The 22,467-nt window shown below is 42.6% G+C and overlaps 1 protein-coding gene across 5 annotated transcripts in view; it reads left to right on the top strand.

The window, feature by feature from the left end:
• Window positions 1-22,467, top strand: part of rev3l (REV3 like, DNA directed polymerase zeta catalytic subunit) — a 130,100-nt gene that overhangs the window by 70,032 nt on the left and 37,601 nt on the right. For 4 of the 5 annotated variants that reach the window (XM_037087058.1, XM_037087057.1, XM_037087056.1 and 1 more), the window contains exons 8-16: window positions 561-645; window positions 5,219-5,361; window positions 11,065-11,193; window positions 11,694-11,931; window positions 15,764-15,906; window positions 16,352-20,132; window positions 20,618-21,516; window positions 21,741-21,826; window positions 22,095-22,220. In XM_037087058.1, coding sequence (XP_036942953.1) covers window positions 561-645; window positions 5,219-5,361; window positions 11,065-11,193; window positions 11,694-11,931; window positions 15,764-15,906; window positions 16,352-20,132; window positions 20,618-21,516; window positions 21,741-21,826; window positions 22,095-22,220 — 5,630 coding nt within the window. The remainder of the gene's footprint in view (window positions 1-560; window positions 646-5,218; window positions 5,362-11,064; window positions 11,194-11,693; window positions 11,932-15,763; window positions 15,907-16,351; window positions 20,133-20,617; window positions 21,517-21,740; window positions 21,827-22,094; window positions 22,221-22,467) is intronic. The other variant, XM_037087059.1, reaches the window with a different exon arrangement.

Here is a 22,467-nt window from a genome sequence, read left to right as displayed (position 1 = left end):
CAGTGGTGTCAGCCTTTCTGCTCTCCTCGATAGAGTTAGAACCATGTTTTGAGGCAATGTAAATTGTTTGATGGCTAGATGTATTGTTTCATTGTGTACACCTCCTTTTCAGCTTGTTGTGACACCTGTCTTAGTTTTGGTGCTGTGCCCTGAGTTTTCCATTACTTACACACAAGTCAGAGTATCATCAGTCTTGGAGCTTTCACATTGGTTGGCCTACTTTTAATTGCACAGGGTGGCCAGGACTGAAAAGTGTAGAGAGAGTAAATGAGATAGTCCAGAACTCAGAAACATTATAGCTGGTACAGAGAATATGATTCAGTTGTTAGGTGTCTAGAATTGCACTAGGCCAGTCTCATTTATTGTTAGGATTTAAGCAATAAAAATCAGACACCAGCAAATTATGCTGCTGCTGCTAGCATACTGAATTGCAGATTCTTACCAAAATGTTTTAATTCTAGCAAAGAATTTGAGGTCTTTAAAAGCTCAGGAGTGTTATAACAGACAGTTTCCAGAACTGACGTACACACTATTGAAATGATCTGTCTGTTGTTTTGCAGATCGTGGGTCTGTCACCTCAACAGAGAGTGAGAAAGTCTTCATGAAGAGATTCAAGGAGATTCTGAAGGAGAACGCATTTCACGTGTACGTTTTTTATCCTTCTGATCTTGGTGATAGTTGGGACGGGACTGATGTTTCAGGACAAATTTGATTTGAAAATGTATTTCTAGGTCAGGCAGAAAGCCAGTGAAGAAAAGGCTGGGACTCAAAGAAAGGTGTTTGAAAACAAGCACAACGTACTTACACTTACATACAGTCACATTGGTCCAACAAGTTTCCCACAGTTTCAGACCATATCCAGTACAAGTTTTTTTGCAATGAACTTTAATGTAGCTGTAGCTGTAGCTTTCCCTGTGCCTCTTGGCATCATGTCACTAACCCCATTCACACTGGCATTTGGATTCGGAGTTAGCGCACCAATTACCCGCCACCATCTCAGTGTGAATCTCTTGAAGGCAGCAAGAGGTGAAATTTTGCTCCAGTGCTGATTAGCCTCTGGAGGTAATATCAGGGCCGCATTATTAGTGAACTGAGCCAGTGTGAACATATATTGAGGGCGTGTCAATCGGACGATCTGATAACTGCACAGGTCCCTCTCTCAATTTAATAACTAGAAATTTCCCACAAAGCAACGTTAGATGACCAAAAAAAAGTGATGTAGTAACTGTCTTTGGCAACTTATATAAGGAAGAAAAACCACAGCTACATGGAAAAGCGCCCACTTTGCGCCCACTTAATCACATTTCTGCCCGAAAAACTGCATCTATCACTGGAAAAAAATGTAATTCACCAAGTGATTGTGATGAAAATAAATCACTGACGGTCAGCCCTCCGGACTGAGACTTAAGTGAACTTTCGTTCGAAAAACTGTATCTGTTCTTGCCAGTGAGAGCGTCAGACAGCTTCCAGTTTACTGATGGCGATAATGTAATTTAGCATGAAAAACTTAACTTCTTCACTTTTCAGGATGTTTGATGGGTCAGGAGGATCTCAATCACCACATAAACAGCATCCATATGATTAACTGTCCGCGAAAAACACACCGACGTCATCATCATGAAGTCGTGTACCGTCACGCCTCTTTAGTCGCTGCAGCACTGACTTTCTGTGTGAATTACACAGCAATTTATTTTTAAGGCGGAAGCTAGATTTTTCGCTCTGTGTGACTCACCATCGGCGGAAAATTGGCAAATGGCCGCTGCAGATATAATGCACCCACCAAACATCCTGAAAAGTGTCAAAGTTATGATTTTCACTCTAAATTACATAATCGCCATCAATAATCAGGACCTGTCTGACTCTGTCACTTGCCGGGATGGAGGATGTTTTCTGGGTAAAGTCCCCTGAAGTCTCGGTCTAGAGGGCTGAAGGTCGCGGTGATTTATTTTCTTCACAAACGCTCGGTGAGAAGAGTTGGTAGGACAGGTGGGAGGACAGACGCATCTCCATGTACAGCTGTGGTATTTTTTTCCTTGAATAAGTTGCCAAAGACGGTTACAGTTACTACATTACTTTTGTTTGGTCATGTAACGTTGCTTTGTGGGACATTTCTCTTTACTGAATGAAGGATCTGTGCAGTTGACAGAGTGTATGATCGACGTGCCCTCGCTCCACACTGCCAGCTTATCCATTCACACTGGTTAGGTTCGCAAATAATACGGCCCTGATACTACCTCCAGAGGCGGATCAGCGGCAGAGCGAAGTTTCACCCCTCGCCGCATCTGATATTTTCACACAGAGGAAGAGGTGGAGAATTGGCGCAGGATCCCTGCATGCCAATGGCAGTGTGAGGCCTTTTGTCTCCACTATCCACTCAGGACAGTGAGGGGGGGCAGGTTGAAGACATGGAAAGGAGGGATGGAGAGAGTGGGGGTAGAACAGAGGGAGCAAGGTAGGTGGAGATAGAAAATGAGTGTGGAAAGATTAGGAAAGAGAGAGCGTCCCCACCCCCCTCCTTTCCCACAGTGTACAGGCAGCAAGAATTTCCTGTTATAAATAAGAGTACATTTGGCTCGGCAGCCATGCGTGCCTCTGCATCAGATCAGATCCAGATGTCTTCTATTCCCTAACCTCTGATATCAGACAGAAACAGGGGAGCGAGGCTGCAGTTTCGACACACAACCATGCGTGTGTTCGTCCTTACTGCCTGACTGTGTCGGTCACCCTCTGTTAATACACACACACCTTCTGTCACTTCCTGACAGTGGTTATGGGAGGTCAGGCAGGACTATCATCAGCCTTAGCGCTGTACATAGTTAGTCATTGTATTCAGCTACCTCATGGCTTAAATATACTGTATATTGTTGGTACTCAACACTTTAAAATATGTTAGTAATGGAAAATTTGATCAGCACTTTCTCTGCCGTTCTTGTGTGACCAGCTTGGCTACATGGTGAAATGTGTTAATCGCTGCAGTAATCTCCCAGCGCCTGCCAGGCTCCATCCCTTGTCCCCTCGTTAGCTAGCAGACTAATTAAGAGACAGCCAGACAGTGTCACATGCAGTTGTGCATGCTGACTTTCTCTGGAGGCTTTTCCTTACATGGCCTAGCAGAACAAAGTCTCTGAATGACAATGAGGCTGCAGTAATATCTCTCTTGCTGGCATCCTAATGTCAGGCTGTGGGAGAGCAACAACATGCCAGCTGATCTATAAGTCCGAACACATTGATTTCATATATTCAGCAATGTTTTCATCATTCATCACCCCACTACCTAGTGGAATTTATCATTTAGAGCAAGACAGGTTCAGTCAGTTCATCATTTAAAATAAAAGTGTCACCATGTGGCTGTGATGTCTCATTAAATGTAGTTTAGCATTTGTCATGTCTGTTTTTGGTTTATCCTGTCCCGGTGCTGTTCCTGTGTGGGCTGCCTCCACAGGAGTGTTTACTTTATTCCTCTGGGCTGCTGCTGAACTCAGACATGGTGTTATGCAGCTTCACCTGTCTGTCTATGCCAGAGGTACTCAAATACAAACCTTAAAGGGCCACAAAGATTTTTTTTCAATGACTCAAAGGTCCAAGTAATTGAGGTCAGTCAGGCCACATGCAATAGTATTGTAATGCTCAAAAATGTCCTTTTCATTCAAAAGGACCACAAAAATACAAGCTAAAATAAAATGTCATTTCCATTTTTACATGAATTAAAATACATAGCTGAATATTTCCTGTTTTTGTTTGCCTTCAATCATTGTGTCCATCACTTCAGTCATGCATTATTTTACCATTTCTGCATCTGATAATGGCTTTTTTTGCTTACCCAAAATCCACACCACTCTAAGTGAGCACTCTGTTGCTTTTTGTTGTGTTGTAGATGTAACAAGAGCATAGAGGTCTTGTGTTGGTTGGAGGGAGAATGAATACACATTTTTCAGTCCATTCTTCCTGAATTACCGATTTTCACTGTCCACTTTTCTTTTAGCAGTGAACTTGGAACATGCCATTTTCATGCAATCTAGGCTCCAACAGCCAGCATGATGTCGGCTGCTCCAAAAATGAAAGTGAAACTTTGGGAAAAATTGCGCTCATAGCAGTGAGTGACCCAGCTGTCTGTGTATCGTTGGCATGGAGACAAGTCCCGGTATACACATACTGACCCAACCAAAACACATAATGAAGGAATAACAGTTCGGGGGCCACAAATAGGAGGCCTGGGGGCCGCCTATTGAGGACCACTGGTCTACACAGACAACCCTACTGTCTGTAGCCTGTTTCATCAAACATGTTTTTAAGCTTGAAATGATCTGCTGAAAGTTTACCATGTAGCCACTGGAGTAACAGGGTATAGAATCAGTAGCTTGAGGGCATGTGAGGGCGTGTCAAGTGTCTGCAGTTTAATCAAAACTGTAAAAAGTCTGGAACAGTTCAGTAGTAGCACCTTTTATTCCTCTGTATCACTGTTGCAGTGAAATTTGTTCCATTTGCAAGCAGTGGCCGTATGCGTGGTCTACATTTCAATATTTCATAGTCACTAAGTAGTGAGTTGCTAGGCGATGGAGCAGGCCAGTATGGGTAAGGGAGCATGATGGGCAGCTTGTAGCTGAGAGTGATCTGGAGGGAGACAAAGCCCAACTTGGCTGCCTGCCCATTTTCCATTCATATTTCCTCTCTAGCACACAAACAGACACCACAAGGCTATACTCCCTCTCATGCTCTCTGTCTCTCTCTCTCTCACTCTCTCACTCACCCATGCAAACGCACACGCACACACACACACACACACACACACACACACACACACACACACACACACCAGACAGGGATGTGACACTCTCAACACATCCAGCCACCCACAGACTCACAGAGCCATAACACACCACCTCCACACACACAGAGTAAACATAGCACTTCCCTGATTAAGACCCACTGCACATATATGCTAATAAAACATGACTGCATGAGGGCAGATAGCAGAAGGTCCTTTTCTCTGTGTATCAGGTAAGAGCCAAACTGACAGCACTACTCATGTTCACACACGTCTAAAATAGGAAAATGACTCCATCGTTCCCTTGCACATGTAAGGAGCACTCAGGCATTAATGTGATATGTCCGTGTCTTTTATACTTTGTTTTCTGTGTTGCATTTAATAGTAATGATTGAGCCTCCGAGAATCCTCCAAGGACCAAATGACACTTCTTAATTGTCTCTCTCTGCCCAGGGCCCAAAGTTTGTCTGTTTGCAACAGGGAGGACCAAGAACATTTTCCCAGTGAACATACCCTCCATTCTGACCCCCTGACCCCTGAGGAACTGCCATGTACCCCCTCTAATGCTGTGGAGGTGCACAGGGACTCATGGCCAGGTGAGGAAACCCTATGACTGTCCTAAAGTCAAGTCTGTTTTAGCCCAAAATATGAACTGGCTATAAAATGTGTAGAAGCCATAACGCCTTCTATCCTCAGAACCTGACTTGGATATCAACAAAGGTCTTGAAAAGACACTTGGAATAAAGGCTGAGTAAAGGGAAGAGCAAATCATCAACAGCACATTAAATGTACTGTAGATGTTCACACTTCATTCATAACGATGGAAGATGAAAAAGGCAGACATCGCAGTCTCACCTCAGGGTCCATATACAGCTTTTCCATACACATGTACTTGTTCTGCTTGACTTGGTTTGACTTGTCTGTCCAGCGTGGCAGAGATTTGCGATTCCATGACAACAGGGCTACTTGCTTAAACCTGTGTCTGTTACTGATGACATGCTGAGTGGTGATCAGCAGAGCAGCTGTTAATCATGCAGAGCAGTGCAGTAAATGCAGTGTTAAAGAATGGCTGCTAAAAAAGCTCCACTTATTTGATGATTATCATGTATAAATTCTTCACAATATAAGTTCCCTGTTATTTAGTTATGTAAAAGCCTTTATTATGAAGCAGCTACACTAGGAAATGTTGGGTTTTCCCCAGCAGTGTCTATGAACCCCTGCTATATGGACACCTACTAAGTAGTTCCAGTCAAATTGTCTGTTCACCATTCTAAATCAATGCGCTAGCTGGCGTATCAAATCTGAATATTTTATTTCCAACACTGAGTGCAGTCCGTCAGTCTTTCAGTGTCCTATCTCTGAACACCACTAGGTGGCGACTGTAACACACAAGCTGCAGAAAGTACAATTCCCCTCTACATCGAATAATATCACATCCCGTTCACTGTTCAACTCTGTACTTCAGGCTGTGGCCACAGTAACGTTACACACGGCCGATCATTTGTTCATGATATTTACGGTTTGTCAACCGTTCGCAATGTTATTGACTTTGAATCTTGCTAGCATAGCGTTAGCTTTCGAGCTCATCGCTCATTGGACTAGAATATCTCCTGTTGCCAAGTCGTATCTATGGTCCGTCCTATTTACTGGAGGAGTGAACAACGTTTCCGTTGCATAAGAATCTTGCGGGAGAGTAATGATTTTTCCAGGTATCAGTCAAACCCTCAGGCATTACCAGGGAAACTAAGTTATGGCTTGTGAAAAACTTTATATTTTGATTGTAGAACACATGCAAATATAAACTAGAAAAATTAGTATTTCCTTCGAAGATACCATATGAATGCTGAAGGCTGAAGCGAAATCTGCTGAACCTACTGCCGAAAAGCTGAAAAACTTGAAAAGCTGAAAAAGTTGCAAAGTTAAAGGTCGAAGGAGCTTAAAAAGTTGAGAATATTGATAGCTGAACAGTTTCTGTAGCTGAACATGAAGCTGAATGTATAAAAAAGCTGAAAAGTCACAAAGGTGAATATTTTTAAAAGATGAAAAGGCAAGCTGAGGAGGGCTGAAAGAGTTTAAAGAGTTGAACATTTTCATAGCTGACCATAAAGCGTAATGTTGGAAGGAGTTGAAAAGGCAGAAAGATTAATATTTTTGATAGATGAAGAGACAGAAAAGTTGAAGAGGGTTGAAAGAGTTTAAAAACTTCAACATTTTCATAGCTGAACATGAAGCGGAATGTTTGAAGGAATTGAAAAGGCAGAAAGATGAATATCTGAAAAAGCTAAAAAGCTGAAGAGTAAGAGGTCTGAAAGAGCTTAAAAAGGTGAAAAAAGACTGAAAAGGCCGAAAAGTTGTAGAGTAAGAGGGCAGAAAGAGCTTAAAAAGTGAAAAAAGACTGAAAAGCTTAAAGGATAAAGGCAGAAAGAGCTTAAAATGGCTGCACACATGCTGGAGCAGGAGCAGAGCCAAAGATGAAAATGTCCCCATAAGAATGAATTGGAAAACACCTGCCAAACTCCAGGGATTTTTGAAAAAATTGTATTGGTTATCTCCAAAATATTTATATATTATAAAGTTGGAATGGTATCCCTAGCTCAAAGTATGGACAGGAAGAGGTGTAAAGTCGATGAGTTTTGAAGAGGATTTGAAGATTTTCCCATTTACTTCAGTGTTAAATTTTGTTTAGAAAAAGAAGTTGAAAAGATAAAAAGCTGTATTACGTTGGAAGAACTTAAAAAGCTGAGCATTTTAATAGTTGAATAGCTTATTCTACGCTGAAGTCATAGCAGAATGAAATTTGAAAAATTCCCCATAAGGATGAATGGGAAAATGCCTCCCAGTTTGAAAAAACTGTAATGGTTGTCACCAAAATATCTATATGTTGAGTGAGAGGAGACATGGCTGAATGCACTCGTGTTGTTTTTTATTTCTGGAAAGTGAGAAATGAGGGCACAAGAGCGAGAGACAGTACAGGTACCGTCTGCTCTTCACCAGAAATTTCGACTCAAAATTAACATTGCAGCTTATGGGGGAGCTGCTTGACTTCTTGTTGCTCTTGGGCTTCTAAATCCCAAACCAAAAGTCCCACATCTGAATTAAGACCAACAGCTGAAAGCCAACAAGATTTCCTTCCTTAATTTCTATGCATATATTGTCTATGTGAAGTACAAGATGTGGGATCCAAATCAAGCTGAAAAGAATTTTTCTCCCATTTTTTTCCAGCTGCTCTACATTCTGGGCTGCTGCAGTTGGTGCTCACGCACTCTAGCTGACGCAATACACACCCATTATAAAATCAGAAGTGGAGCTAAAAATCCTTAAAACTTAAACTGCGAGGATTTCAAAACCATGCAAGATTTTTAAAAACTGAATACAAGCCCAATAGTTCAAGGTTTTGTGACTCTTTTAAAGTTTAAATAGTGTCTCTAGCTCAAAGTATGAGGGAGAAGAAGAGGTTGAAAGGCGATGAGTTTTGAAGAGGATTTGAAGATTTTCCTATTATTTCAATGTAAATTTTTTTTTTGAAAAAAAATATTTGAAAAAGCTGAAAAGTGCATATAGCTATGTAAGTATGTATAGCTGAACGTATATTGAAGTTATAGCAGAATGAAATTTGAAAAATTCCCCATGAGGATGAATGGGCAAAATTTTGCAGAAAAAGCTGAATATTTCCAAAAGTATAAGAGGTAGAAAAACAAAAAATACAAGCAGTAATGTCCGTAAAAAACTGCACATTTTGATATTTGAATGGCTTCTTTAGCACAAAATTTGTAGGAGGAGATGCATGCTGAAAAACTACAGAATCTGGAATAATAAATAAATGAGAAGAGCGATAGAACAATAGAATAGTGTGAATGCTGAAGGCAATCGTCACGTCGTTGATTAACTCCTGATTATGGACACCTCGTCGGGCATTATCCCTTACTTATACTGGGTGCAGCTTGCCACAACCGTACATGGTAAAACGGTTAATGGAAGAGTAACGTTAAATCAGTGCAACCAGGATTGACTTCAGCTGTTTTTAGACAGAGCACCAAGCCGCAAATTTGCCCGTCCTTTTGGCAGCTCAGTCCGCGGTTTTAGACAGAGGGTGGCAAATTGGGGGTCTGTTTTGGTCTGCCAATTTTCCGCCTCGGAGGGTACACTTATTTCCGCCTCGCCTGCTATCTAAAAACGAGGCGGAAATGTGTTGGCCTCTGCGTGAGATGGGCGGAGGTGTCTATGACCTACACTGTTGTGCGACCCACAGCCGGGGAGTTTCAAAACCAAGAAACAGCTGATCACAGCAGTCAGTCCATCACTTCATCTGCGGACATCAAGATGAACAACTGGACAGCTGCTGAGATCCAGGAGATGCTCTAGTCTCCTCGGTCTCTGTAGCTGTTGGTTGTATTAGCTTGTTGTTGTGTCGGCAAGCTAAGGACAGTCGCTACTTTCAAATTAAAAGCCCCTGCTAAGAACCCAGTTCTAAACTCCAATCGGGTGCGATGTAAAGCTCTATATTTTGAAGACAAATTCTATGTCACTGTTCACAGCCCAACTTTGAGCTTCACATCACGTCACATGTTTAAGCCTACCTCAGAGGCAGCTTTTAGAAAAGGAGGAACATTACGCCTCGGTTTTAGAAAGACAGGCCGGTAATTGCCGCCCTTACCTTGGATTAAATGTGCTGCTTTTTCTATCTTAAAAGGGCTTTTTTGACAATGGAAAGGTTCTATTAGCAGCTGTTCTGGAGCCTTTTGACTACCGTCAGCCAGTACTAAATGGATGTTGAGGGGGCTTCATTGTCGGATTGTTTCTATAATATTGCATCAGATTTGACCCACTGATAACATCTGTGGTGGTGTCTTACACTGTCTGGCCATTGCTTACATTATATTGGTCATATGCTATATATGCAATTGATTTTGTTTACTGAAATTCTATCTGAAGGATTACCTTTACTCTTTACTGAATAAGTCATTTTTGCCTTAATAGCAAAGTAATCATTACATTTCTTATCAGGGAATAATGTATTGATCTGTTTGAAAAACATCAGACATATTTAGGTGACTGGTATCTATGAGTTAGTGGAATGAAAATCCCAATCTAGCAGGACTGCCATTCTAGTTAGCTTTATTTTATCACAATTTATGTCTGGAGTTATTGAAAGGGAGAAGACTACCTTATTGTTAGTCGCTTTGGACAAAAGCGAATAGATGATTTAAAATAATTAATGTTACTAATGGTTGACCTCGTCATCAAAGTGCATTTGTTTCCTATGTCTTCATGTGGCCCTGCCTCTCTGATTGTGTGTTGGACAGTAGAGGCAGCTGTTGATAGTGACATTTGCTTTCTCTCTTGCTCCTACTATGTCTGGGTTTAAATCGGGATAAGAGTGTTTCAGTCTGATAGTGTTCACAGTCTGACAGCTAAATAGATCCTTCACTCGTCAAATGATGGATGAATTTCCCACACTTCCCACACACATGAATTTCCGCAACATTACAGGACCCGTAATATGGTAAAAAGAAATGCAGAATTTATATATGGAGAAGAGTCTGTCATCTTGTCTGTCCTACTGACTCTATGACACATTTATGTCCAAAAAACACCATCTGTCTCTAGCAGCAGAGCCTAGTGGCTCCTGCTGTTGACTGTTGGTGAATATATGTCAGGATTCAGAGCAAAAAACTACAACCCACCATGCCTTTGTCTCCTTCCACTATTGCCTTTTGTAGTTGCGGTCTCTGGAAGCTTGTACTAAAAAATAAAATAAATAAAACAATAGAACGGTCAGGACTCCCTTCGGGAAAGAAGCATCCCTCTTTGCAAGGGTCTGCTATTTAATGATGGCGATTATGACATTATGTAATTTAGAGAAAAAAGAAAAAAAAAACTGTCACTTTCCAGGATGCATGTTGGGTCAGGATCTCAGTCACAACAGCATCCATATATAAGCAGTCGGCAGATACATGTTTAGATTTATAAGTGGAATCGTGTATAAACACTGATCTTAACATTATGATGTGCACCATCATGCCTCTTTTGGTTCCACAATGCCATCATGCTGTATGAAATTACATATTGGAACGGTTTCATGCCAACGCTGCTTGGTTCAGTGTGAACAAACAAAGGCAGAGTAAAGATGAGCCTTCATTGCAGCAATAATGCAGAATCTGTGTTCTAGGGCTAATCTCTCTACTGAGGCTCCCGCAGGAGCACAGAGGCTTGATTGGTGTTTGTGTTGATGGACCTCCCTTTTCAGATTATGCAAATGTGTGATGTCTCAGTGCTGCTAACAGTACTATTCTCTGCAGACACTGTGAGGACCAGTGGTAAAATCCCAGAGGAGGCCGTTGTAGATGAGGAAGCTATCTTGAGTCTCCTGGAGAACAGTCAGACCTTCCTCCCGCTCTCCCAGACATCCAGCAACTCACCCCTGTTAGGTATGGTTGCCTCATTGATACGCACACAGCTGTACTCTGCTCACTTACTTTACCTTTTAGTGTCTAAAATATACATTTAATTGAAAAAAATCCTGGTTAGGATGTGGGGACAAGTGGTGACTGTGCCAAAAGCCTGTAAATAAGGAGGGGCTGGGGGGGGAGATACCATACAAATAGCCTGGTAGTAGCTAGTTTTGGGGAAGACATTTTAATCAGAGACAGAGCTTCATTTGCTTTTTTCCTGCCTAAACAAACTAAAAAAACAAACTGTCTTTGTTTTCATGACTGAATAAACTGAATAAACAAATTGACCTAAAAAATGAATATTTCTGTATTCATGTATTATTACCTTATTGTTGTTGTAGATTTGTAAATTCTAAGTTTGAATTTCGTAAAACTGCACAGTGCCCCTTTAATCCATCTTTGACTAAATCAGTTAATTTGGGAAATTGGGTTTTTGCTTGCAGCTACCTGGTGTAATGTCTTTTAAAATGTTGCAGAGAGCAGCCAAGACCGTGCCATCATTGAATTACTGGCAGGCCTGGAAGGTGATGGTTTCTGCAGAACTCCAGTTTGGCAGACTTCCCAGTCCCAGTCATTTCCTGGAGCCAAGAGAGACCACTGTAACAGCGATGAGGAGGAGGCGGGGCCAGAGTTGGACAAGGAAGAGGCTGAGCTCAGCATGATCATGTCACAGCGATGGGACAACGAGCCTGCTGAAAACTCCTCCTCAACAAGGCAAGTTCGTCTCTGTTGCGTGAGTGAAAAATCCTTTTGTTCTGTACCTGGTATCTTCATCAGAAACACTTCACTTTAAAAGATAAATGAATATGCAACCTATGCAGATCAGGGTTGGGCAACAAACCTCAGTCCTTTCTTTGGACCAACAAAAATATGTTATAAAGCACTAAGTATTTATAGCAAGCCAGTGTCTGGTCAGGTATTGGAGGGTGATTTTTGCTTACACAATTGAAAGAAATTAACAACAAGATCATTTGTTTCTTTCTGCATATGTAGAGAGACATCTTTGTACAAAACAATGTCGGATCAGGCAGACACGGGTTGAGTTTGTTATTCTTGTTTGATGCTTTACCTCATGCTTGAAATATCATTTCTGTGCAACTAAAAGCAATGACTTCCATCCCCACATTACATTACATTAGGGTTGTTCGGTATACTGGTACAAATTTGGTACCAGGGTACTGAGGCATTTAAAACCGTACTATAATGCATTTGGATGGGACCTGTAGTTGCAGCGCCGCTGGCAGCGCCCGTAACAGCGCCCGTAACAGCGCAGCGACCTCGCCACGTGACGTCACCGCATTGTAACTACAGCTGAGAGGTCGAGGAGCAAGCTGGAGCTTGGGGAGAAAAAAAGAAAAAGCAAGCAAGCTGGAGGAAACAGCTAGCAAGTGAGCAAGCAGCGTGGACTGGAGCAACAAACGGAGCAGGAGCAAAGCTTGGAGAGAGTAGAGACACTGGAGAGGGAGAAAGAGAGGGAGAGGGAGAGAGTAGAATAGCTGCTGCAACCATCACCACGCTGCAACTTGTGGACAAACCAGGGGCGCGAAGTGCGATATGGCAGAACTACACACTGAGCTCAGGGAACGACAGGTAATTTACTCATGAAAAAAAGCCACATGGAGTGCTAAAAGCAAGTGCCACCCCCTTCGCTCTTAACAAAAGTAGCTCTGGAAGAAAAAAAAATAGAGCTGGTTTATTTATATTATATTTTTATATTTATATTATTATATTTATATTTTCACAGTGATTTTTAAACTTTTTTTTCTATACATGTAGACAGGCTGATTTACAATAAATCTGAAGTGGTCCCTTAATTTTATTCCAGAGCTGTAAATGCATACATGCATAATCTTTATAAAGTAACAAACTTTTACATACACATTTAGCCATTTGATATGTTATAAAGACTAGTAACATACCATTTAAAGACATTGGTCCTGCTTAAGACAGGCTATATCTAATGAAAATATTTTTTAGGTTATGTATTTCAACGTAATTAAGGCTTCAGCTTGTATGACAAATGTATCACCTTAATTATATTCTTCTGGTCTGGTGCTTCTGGTCCGGATAGAGTAACCCCACCCAGTGCCCCCACTCAGAGGCAACCTACTCTTTGGGCTGTTTTTGAGCAGCATACAAAATATGCAAAAGACTCAAAAGATGCTAAAAGGCTGAACAGAGCAGTCGCCGAATACATCTGCATGAACCAAGTGCCAGTTTATACAGTTGAAAAGGCTGGGTTCAGAAACCTTATTCAGCAGCTGGACAAACAATAGGACCACCCCTCAAGGAATTTCTTCATGTACAATGCAATTCCAAAAACATATGAAGAGACAAGGTCAATAATTAGTGCACAGCTGGCAGACAAACCATTCTTCTCCTGCACTACAGACATCTGGACAATCAGAGCTGTGAGTTCCTACATGGCTGTAACTCTGCAGTTCATTACAGCATCCTGGGAAATGCAGTCCTGGTGTATAGAATGCTCGCTTTGCAGTCTGACACCACAGCAGACACTCTGAAAGAGGTCCTGGAAGATGTCAACATGGACTCCTGGGGCCTTGATATGGCAAAAATGTCTGGAGACAATGCTACCAACAACCGCAAGGCATTTCCAACCACCTCTGGATTCCCTGTTTTGGCCACAATTTGCATTTGGCAGTCAAAAAGGCCATAGAAATTGATCGTGTGGCGAGCTGTCTGTCCCGGCTACGTAAGACAGTGTCAGGCTTCTCAAGATCTAATAAAATGTCAAGGCAGCTGAAGGAAAAACAAACATCTTTAAAGCTACCACAACACAAGCTAATTCATGATGAGCCTACATGATGGGGATCCACCTATGATATGGTGGAGCGCTTTTGTGAGCAGCAGCAAGCAGTCTGTGCAGTTCTAGCTGATGACAGAAAAAAATGGTTCTTGATGCCAAAAGACTCTGACATGACAACTTTGATATGATGAGCACAACATTAAGATGTCACTGAACATCTGCACCTACCTAGACCCCAGATTTAAAAGCACATTTGTTACAATGGACAAAGAAGTTAAAGAGGAACTGTTCCTAAAAGCTCACACAGTTCTGCTTTCAGAGGAGCAGAGAGCAGAGCAACAGCAGGTGCTGTAGCAAAAAAAAAGAAGTGATCTAAAAAGTCTGCTCTACACCATCACCTTGGAAAAGAGGGGAGCAGACAGTTCAACAGGACAAGATTCATCCACACTGACAACACCTAAAGACAAACTAAACCGTGAGATGACCGACTATGAACAGTTAAGAGATGTAAGTGCTGCACAGGACCCCCTAGCCTGGTGGGGTCAACATGAGGCTGATCTTCCCATCCTGGCTCAGTTTGCACAACATTATAAGTGCATTCCAGCATCAAGCTGTGCATCAGAACGTGTCTTCAGCATACCTGGAAATGTCTGTAGTCCAAGGCATTCTAGATTGAGTGCGGAACACCTAGACATTTTGGTTTTCTTGGCCAAGAATCTCAACAAGACAAAAAGCCTGAGTCAGACTCAGTAGATAGTCTACTCCAAAAGAATCTGCCACCCAGTAGTAGGCAAGAGAGGGAGTAGGGAGAAGGGACATAATGTTGAGAGAAAAATAAGAGATTTTGCTGCTACAGTTGCTAACTTGTTCTCATTGTTCTAACTTTATATTTTTTATTTATTCAAATTGTTTTTTGAGTGCAATAAGAAAAGCCTAGTATTTTGAATTCTATTTCACTGTTCTAAAAGTGTTTTGAGTGCAATAAGAGAATGTTAGTGTTTTGAATCATTTTTTATTTTATTTATTTTAATTGTGTGCATTAGAAAAGCTTGTCTTTGTGGTATTTTATTTCATTTACTGATTAATATTTTATTGTTCTAAGATTTTCTATTAAAATAAAGTCATTAATGACATTTTTTATGTTCTCTTTTTATTTGAAAAAGTATCGAAAAGTCATCAAAAGTCATCAAAATACATGTTGGTACTGGTACCGATACCAAAATGTTGGTATCGTGACAACACTACATTACATACAAGGAACCTTCAAGTGGTTAGGGTCTATTGACAATTCAAAAAAAAAGATTTATCAAACAAGATGGTCCTCAAACATATAAGTCTTGGAAATTGCATGCAATATTTGTAAAAAGTGCAGTCTTCTGAATATTTTCTCTTTAAAATTCAGAAGACCTGCAGTCTTCTGGGAAGATGCAAATAATAAGGTCTGTTTTGCAGTCAAGGTCAGAATTAAATCTATAGCGTGATCTCAGTCAAGACTACTAGCCACAATATGTTGAAAACTCCTCCACTCCTGCAGATGTTAAAACTTTTAAAACTCACTGTTTATAACAGATCTTTTGACAGAAGCCACGTGGGAGATCTGATGACGGGACTGCTTATGCTTAAAGACAACTGACCCGATTTTCTGACATGACATAGATATATCCAGTTGTCCAACTAAGTACGAGCACGTTCCAATAGACTCTAAGCAGACAGATGAAGGTCATCCACAGTGAACTGTGCCTGTGCTATGTTTAATCAGTGTCATTCCCATGTGTACAGGCCTGGTGTAAAGGAGCCAGAGGACGCCCTCAGTGACGAACAGCAGGAGTCCTCTGATGAAGATATGGAGTGGAGTGGGAACAACTCTCTGTTCGCCAACCTATCAATCCCCCAACTTGACGGGGCCGCAGATGAGAGCAGTGGTGAGTCATCTTTCTGTTGAGACATCCTGAGACAGCACTTAAATTTCCCTGATGCTTGTTTTAATTCTTCTTCCTTATCTTCTTCTATCATGAGGGTATGTAGGTATTCTCACTTAGCCTTAAGATAATTTGTGAATATAGATCAAGATCTTCTCTATTAATTACTAATAACCTGAAGTTTTTTAAAAAGATCATGTTTGGGGCGCTGTCCCATGTGCTGAGGCTCTGCAGAGGATCTGGGTTTGACTCCCAACCTGGGTCCCTTTGCTGTGTGTCACTCCCCCTCTTTCCCTATTTCCTGTCACCCTCTTAAGCTGCACTAAAAAAAAGAAAAAGATCATGTTTAATCTTGATATGGAGAGAAACTAATATGAAGTGTAAAAAGTATTGTACCCGTGCCGCTGTACCTCTTATTAAGGTGCCTTCTCTTCTTTTGTATATCTAGATTCGTCCTTAACGGACAGTGGCTCCAGATCTAAGTCTTCTGTCATCGTTACAAAAAAGATGTTGGCGAAAAGGAATCCCTTCTCCAGGGAGCCACCTTCCTCAGCTAAGACCCTTTTGGAGTGCAAGCAGTCTGAACACAGACCACTTCATGTGCTGGACACAGAGCAACCTCTTGACAAACACTTTCAATCAAAAAGCAGCCAGGACAGCAGTAGTGAATGTTCAACAGGGTTCAAAGTTAATAAAGAAATCCCCTACATCCCACCAGTCAAACACCCCATTCCCTGTAAGATAGCCAGTCACCCTGAGGTGTCACCCATCTGTGTTGACAAAGAGGACATACGACCCCTGTACACCTATGAAAAGAAAACTTTAGATAAGACAGATTTAGAAAGTTTCCGATTTGGAAACAGAAGGGTCACCAAAAACAGAAAGAAGTATGGCAGCATAAAGAATGTAGAAACAAACTGTCTGTCCATTCTTCAGAACCACAGGACCTTCTCTCTCTGCTACTCAGAGCTGAGAAACTGCTCAGCCAAGACAGAGCTGGAACTGAGTCAGAAGGACAGTAAAAGCCCCATCCTGAGGAACATCTCCTCCTCCCCATCCCCCTTGGAGGAGGATGAGTTTCTTGATCCTCAGGAGGAAGAAATGGGCCAGGACAGTGAGGAGGGCGATGTTGGTGAACTCAAAATCAGGTATGAGGACTATCAGGAAAATAAGACAGAGAGGACCATAGTGGCCCAGCAGGAAGCGCACTACAAGTTCTTCCCTAGCGTCATCCTCTCCAACTGCCTCAGTAGGAAGAAAACTGGGAGCAAAAAACTGGGTGATGCCTGCAGTGAGCTAGAACAGACACAGCCACACAGATCAAGGCTAAAAGTGAATAAAAAAAGGCTGGGAATGATGGGACATAGGAACAACATAGTTGAAAGCTCTAGCTCTGACAGCCAAGTTAGTATTGGCCTCCACTCCATCACATTTCCAGTGTGTCCATTGACTGCAGACACAGAGAGGCCAGTTTTGGAGGATAAACCGGTTAAAGAGGCTGAGCCAATTAAAGATGGGCCACTCACAGAGGTAGAGCCAAAGGACACAAAAAAGGAGGAGACTGAAAGGGAGGAGATGTCTGTAAATGAACAAACAAAACCACATTCAGAACACCCTACCACCACTGTTAATAGTTTTTCTGAAGAAGCTAAAGAAGAAGAAGCAGAGGATAGGTTAAGCCCATTTCAAGATTTTCCAGCAAAAGCTTCTAAACCTTCAGCACTGCCTGGTAGTAAATACACCCTGAGGGCTAAACGCAAGATGATCTACGACAGCGAGGATGGAGAACACTCAGGTGCTACTCATTATAAAAACCCTGCCTCAATCAGAGACCGACTCAAGGACACAAATGTCTCAAGTGGACAGGAAGTAAAATACCAGAAACGGCGCAAGAGGGAACCCCCTATCATCATCAAATATATTATTATCAACAGGTTCAAAGGACAGAAAAACATGATGGTGAAGATGTCCAAAGTGAATGCAGAGGAGCAGTTAGTGATGCTAACGCCAGAAAAGTTAGAGCAATATAATAAACTGGCCCCTCTCAAGGATTTTTGGCCCAAAGTGCCAGAATCCACTGCTGTTAAGTTTCCCATCACTGAGCCAAAGGCCAAAAAACAGCCCAAAAGAAAGGCAAAGGTCAACTCCACAAATAAGAAAACAGTCTGCAATTCCTCTAAACCTAGGGTCAGACAGTATGAAAAGGTCAAAAGGATAAAAGGCAGCCAGAGATCCCCCGTTGTACTATCTCTATTGCCCCCTCAGTCATGTTACTGTGAGCTAGGAGATGACCATGACATTGAGTATACTGATGTCATGGTAGAGTTGGGCTACCTGTCTGATAGATCCCCAAGCCCTACAGACTTAACCCCCCCACGCTGTTGGTCCCCAAGTGACCCTCTAATCGACAGCAGGAGTTCAGAACAGCTGATAAATCCACTCAGTGATCCATGTCTTAGTTCTATTTTTGACAAGCCACACACAGTGTCTTCAACCAAAGGAGCTCAGAATAAGTGTCAATCTACCAAATCTATGACATGTTACGACATTAATAGAAAAGTGAATAAGTCTGCTACCAAGCCTCTTGAGGAAGAAGAACCCAAAAAAGCAAAATCAAAACAAAGTTGTGGTGCTCGTCCAAGGCAGAGGAAGAGGGCTAAAGCTACAAATAAAGGTAAACCCAACAATTCCACCACCACCACAAGACCAAAAAAGTCTCGTAAAAAGCAGACAGAGGAACCCAAAAGCCATGACTCATGTAAAGACAGCTCCCAACTCCTTTTCACAGAGGATGAACTGCCTCCTTCTGAGAGTTCCTCTCAGGAGGTTCCTCCATTTCAGCAGACACTGTGCACAATTAGCTGTGGTCAGGGCAGTTCCCAGTCTCGGTTTATAGAACCAAAGGTTGAGGACTGTGAGACTTCCATCATGGAGGTCAACCAAAGCTTTACAGCAGCGGCTCTGCTGAAGCACCAAGGCTGCCAGACCACTGTGGTAAAGGTAGAGGCTTCACAGGAGTGCACCGCACCTCCACCGCCTCTGGCTATAAAACTCTTTCTGGAAAACAATAAAGAGGCCCAACTAGCAGCAGCCTCGCAACATTCAGGCCCAAAGAATGGGGATATACCCACTCTCTCTGAGACCCCTTCTGGATTGGCAGTCCTCAAGCAGCTTCTCCGGAAGACGCAGCAAGGACAAGCCCTTCCTTTACAAGTGGTTGGTGCGAACAGCCACTCCACAGCCATAACTCAGTCTACAGCACTGCTAGATCCCACAGCTAAATCAGCTAAATCCAGAAGGGCTCCCTCCGCCACTCCTCGGAAACCCAGGGCCCCAAAGTCTACGACTCCCAAGGATAAGAAGCCCAGGGTCAGGAAAGGCAAGGCAAGTAACACTCAGCCAAATGTGTCAGTGAAGCAGGAGGGCAACATGTCAGATGACTGCCCCATCTTTCCTTCAGACGCAGGCATGGACAGCTGCAACTTCATAGAGGACAGCTTGTCACCAGAGCTCCCACACAACTATAACTTTGACATAAATGTCATTGACCAGACAGAATTCTCCAGCCCATATAGCAGCAGTCAGTTTGTCCTGACTGATAAAAATTTGCCAGTTAAATTCCTGAGTGATGTCAACCAGGAAGCTGTATCTGCTCAGGCACTAGGCTTTGAGAAGAAACTTGATAGGCTATTTGCTTCTGGGGAGGAGCTACAAAGAGGCTCTGACTGGCACAAAGCAAGGCCGGCTAGCCCTGACCTCTTTGAGAGGCCTGAGAATGGGGAGTCTATATTTCTGGACTCTGAGAAACTCAAGAGCAGAGAGTGGGACTTCTCTCTAGGTAAAGCCCATACACTTAGCCCCTTTCAAGACTTTGACTGTGAGAGGAAAGAGCTGCTCTTTTCTATCTTCGAACCTGTCCTACCTTTGCCTTTAAGTTCTGCGTCATTTGTCGACCATGATGGCTCACCAACAGGAGAGCTTTTGGAGGGCATTGATGTAATATCATCCACCACACCCAGTAGTTCCCCACGCTCCATCAGCTCACTATCACAGGTGAGAGCAAGCCAGCTGCTTCGGGGGGCAGGAGGTGGAGCCCACATTCTCAAGCCTCTCATGTCCCCTCCAAGCCGGGAGGAGATCCTCAGTACTCTTCTTGACCTGGAGATGTCAGAGGCCACCTTTCAGGAGCCCTTCTGCAGCAACCCCTCTGATGCACCAGGAAAACCAATGTAAGACTTCATGTACCAGCAGCACAAGTATAAGTAATAATTACTTTTAAACTGTGCGTACATGCTATCCACAAGACATGGTGGCTAACGAATTCAACAGCATGGCTGATATTATTGCTCAGTTTATATTGAACACAAATATATTGTCACATATATTTGCATAAATGAGTAAGTTGTTACTTACAGATACTCTATGGAGTTTATGACTACTAGTGTGTGCATGTGCTGCATTAACAATAAGCAGTATCCAAACAAAAGCAGTGTTTATGAGCATGGAAATGCATTAGACACCTTTGTTAGACTTGAAGGATACATACAATGTGCTTAAGTGAGAAACAATGAATGTCTGCTTGAGAGTGCTGATACATTTATATTTTAACTGTAAAATGTCACACACAATAGATGTTTGGTCACAATTCTTAACTAACTGAATTTATGGGATTTGTGGGAAGTCGATTAATCACACTTGTCTGTCTCTTGTGTAGGGAGGTCGGTGGCCGTAAGATAATGGTGGGCACCAGAATGGCAAAGGAGCTTGCAGAGTTCAGTGGGGAACTGTCTTTGGAAGGCCTTCATTTCTGGAAGACAGCCTTCTCAGCCATGACACATCCTGCCACAACTATTACCTCAACTTTCCAAGCCCAGGGAGCTGAGGTCTCAGAGGGAAATAAAGAGCAGGTTGAGCTTGATCCATCTTCAGCCAGTGACAAGCAGGTCGTCCTTCTGCCCTGCAAAACCCCACCAAGCAGAGAGCGTGTGCAGCTGTGGCTGGAAGCCAGAAAACAGTATGAAAGTTTACAAAAAGGGAGAAAAGACACAGGATTGCTGAAAAAAGGGTATGGGACAACTGAGCAGCCCACTGCTTCCCATTGTCAAGCTGTGAAGGTTGAGCTTTACGAGAGACTTGGCAGTATCAGGACCCCAAGGAAAAAGAAACGCTACCTGTCCCCCCTAATCATATCTCCCATGAAGAGTACATGTTCTCAATGCAAATCTACAGAGGTGAGTCCAGTTTCACATAAAGGTAGTGGGGATTTTGAGCAGGAGGGCAGAAAAAAAGATGATGATGGTGATGATGACAAAGCCACTTCTCCATTGTCCCCGGAGCTGCCTCCCTGGCAGCAGTCCTGTCAGGCCAGCTCCTCGAGGCCGGACCAGCTCAGTGAAAACAGGCAGAGTGAAAGCTATCCAGAACCACTGTCTTCTAGGCTCTCTAACTCTCTGGAGAGACTTGGGGAGAGTCTTAGTCCCTCACCTCTCCATGTTAGTAACAAGGAAGAGGGGAGGACAAGTCCCATCCTCCTTCACAGTACCCCCTATTTAAGGAGGCGGCGGAGAAGCGAGGAAGATCTGGAGCCAGTATGCAGCACTCCTATAACTGAGGGTACAACACCAGTAGTTTCATTCTGCCTGTAATCTGCAATGTGTATTATCAGCTACTAACAGCTGTACAGTTTAGGAGTTTGAGGATTAAGAATTTATCATAGCTGACCAATTCTTTGAAATAATTCTAACTTGTAGCAGTAAATCATCTACATACAGTCCTACTACTAATATAAATGTTTATTTAACTTGTCTCTGCTCCTACTGTTCTTGTTCCTCCTGCAGAGGGCCGTGTCTCTCACAGAATCCAGCAGAGAAGGAGAAGCCAAGCAGACCCACTGAGAAGAGTGTTACTGACCACACAGATCAAGGTCAGTCCACAAGGGTTTCTTTTTTTCAACTGCTCTCCACATCAAAGACCACAGTCCTTCCCTGGTTAGGAAAACAGCTTAAGAATAGCAGTGCAGAGCTTTGCATGGATACTGTTCTATGTACTTATTCCCCCAGCTTGTTGGTCTGTGTAGTCGGCCTCTTTTCCACTTCACTGATTAGAATTGAGCTGTGAATGTTTTTGCTGTTCATTTATTGTGCCTGTGTACTCTGCCTTTTGATGTTTCTCATGTTCTCTTTCTTCCACAGAACCAGTTTGCTGCTTTGAATGTGCCAAAGAAGGATAACTCTCAGATTGAAGGGCCCAGTATAGCCAACTCTTACGGCTTCAAAATCAGCATGCAGAACCTGCAGGATGCCAAAGCTCTGCATGAGGTGAGTTGAAGCATTTCTCCAGACTATAGCCCTTTTTAGACAGAAAAGGCAGCACATTTGCTCCAAGGTAAGGGCAGCAATGTGCTGGCCTATCTTTCTAAAATGGAGGTGTAATATTCCTCCTTTTTCAAAAGCTGCCTCTGGGGTAGGCGTAAACATGTGATGTGACGTGAAGCTCGAAGTTGGGCTGTGAACAGTGACAATGAATTTGTCTTCAAAATAAGAGCTTTACATTGCACCCCGTTGG

This window comes from Acanthopagrus latus, chromosome 22 (assembly GCF_904848185.1).
Source record: "Acanthopagrus latus isolate v.2019 chromosome 22, fAcaLat1.1, whole genome shotgun sequence".
Taxonomy (NCBI): Eukaryota; Metazoa; Chordata; class Actinopteri; order Spariformes; family Sparidae; genus Acanthopagrus; species Acanthopagrus latus.
This window is presented reverse-complemented; position numbering and strand designations above follow the sequence as displayed.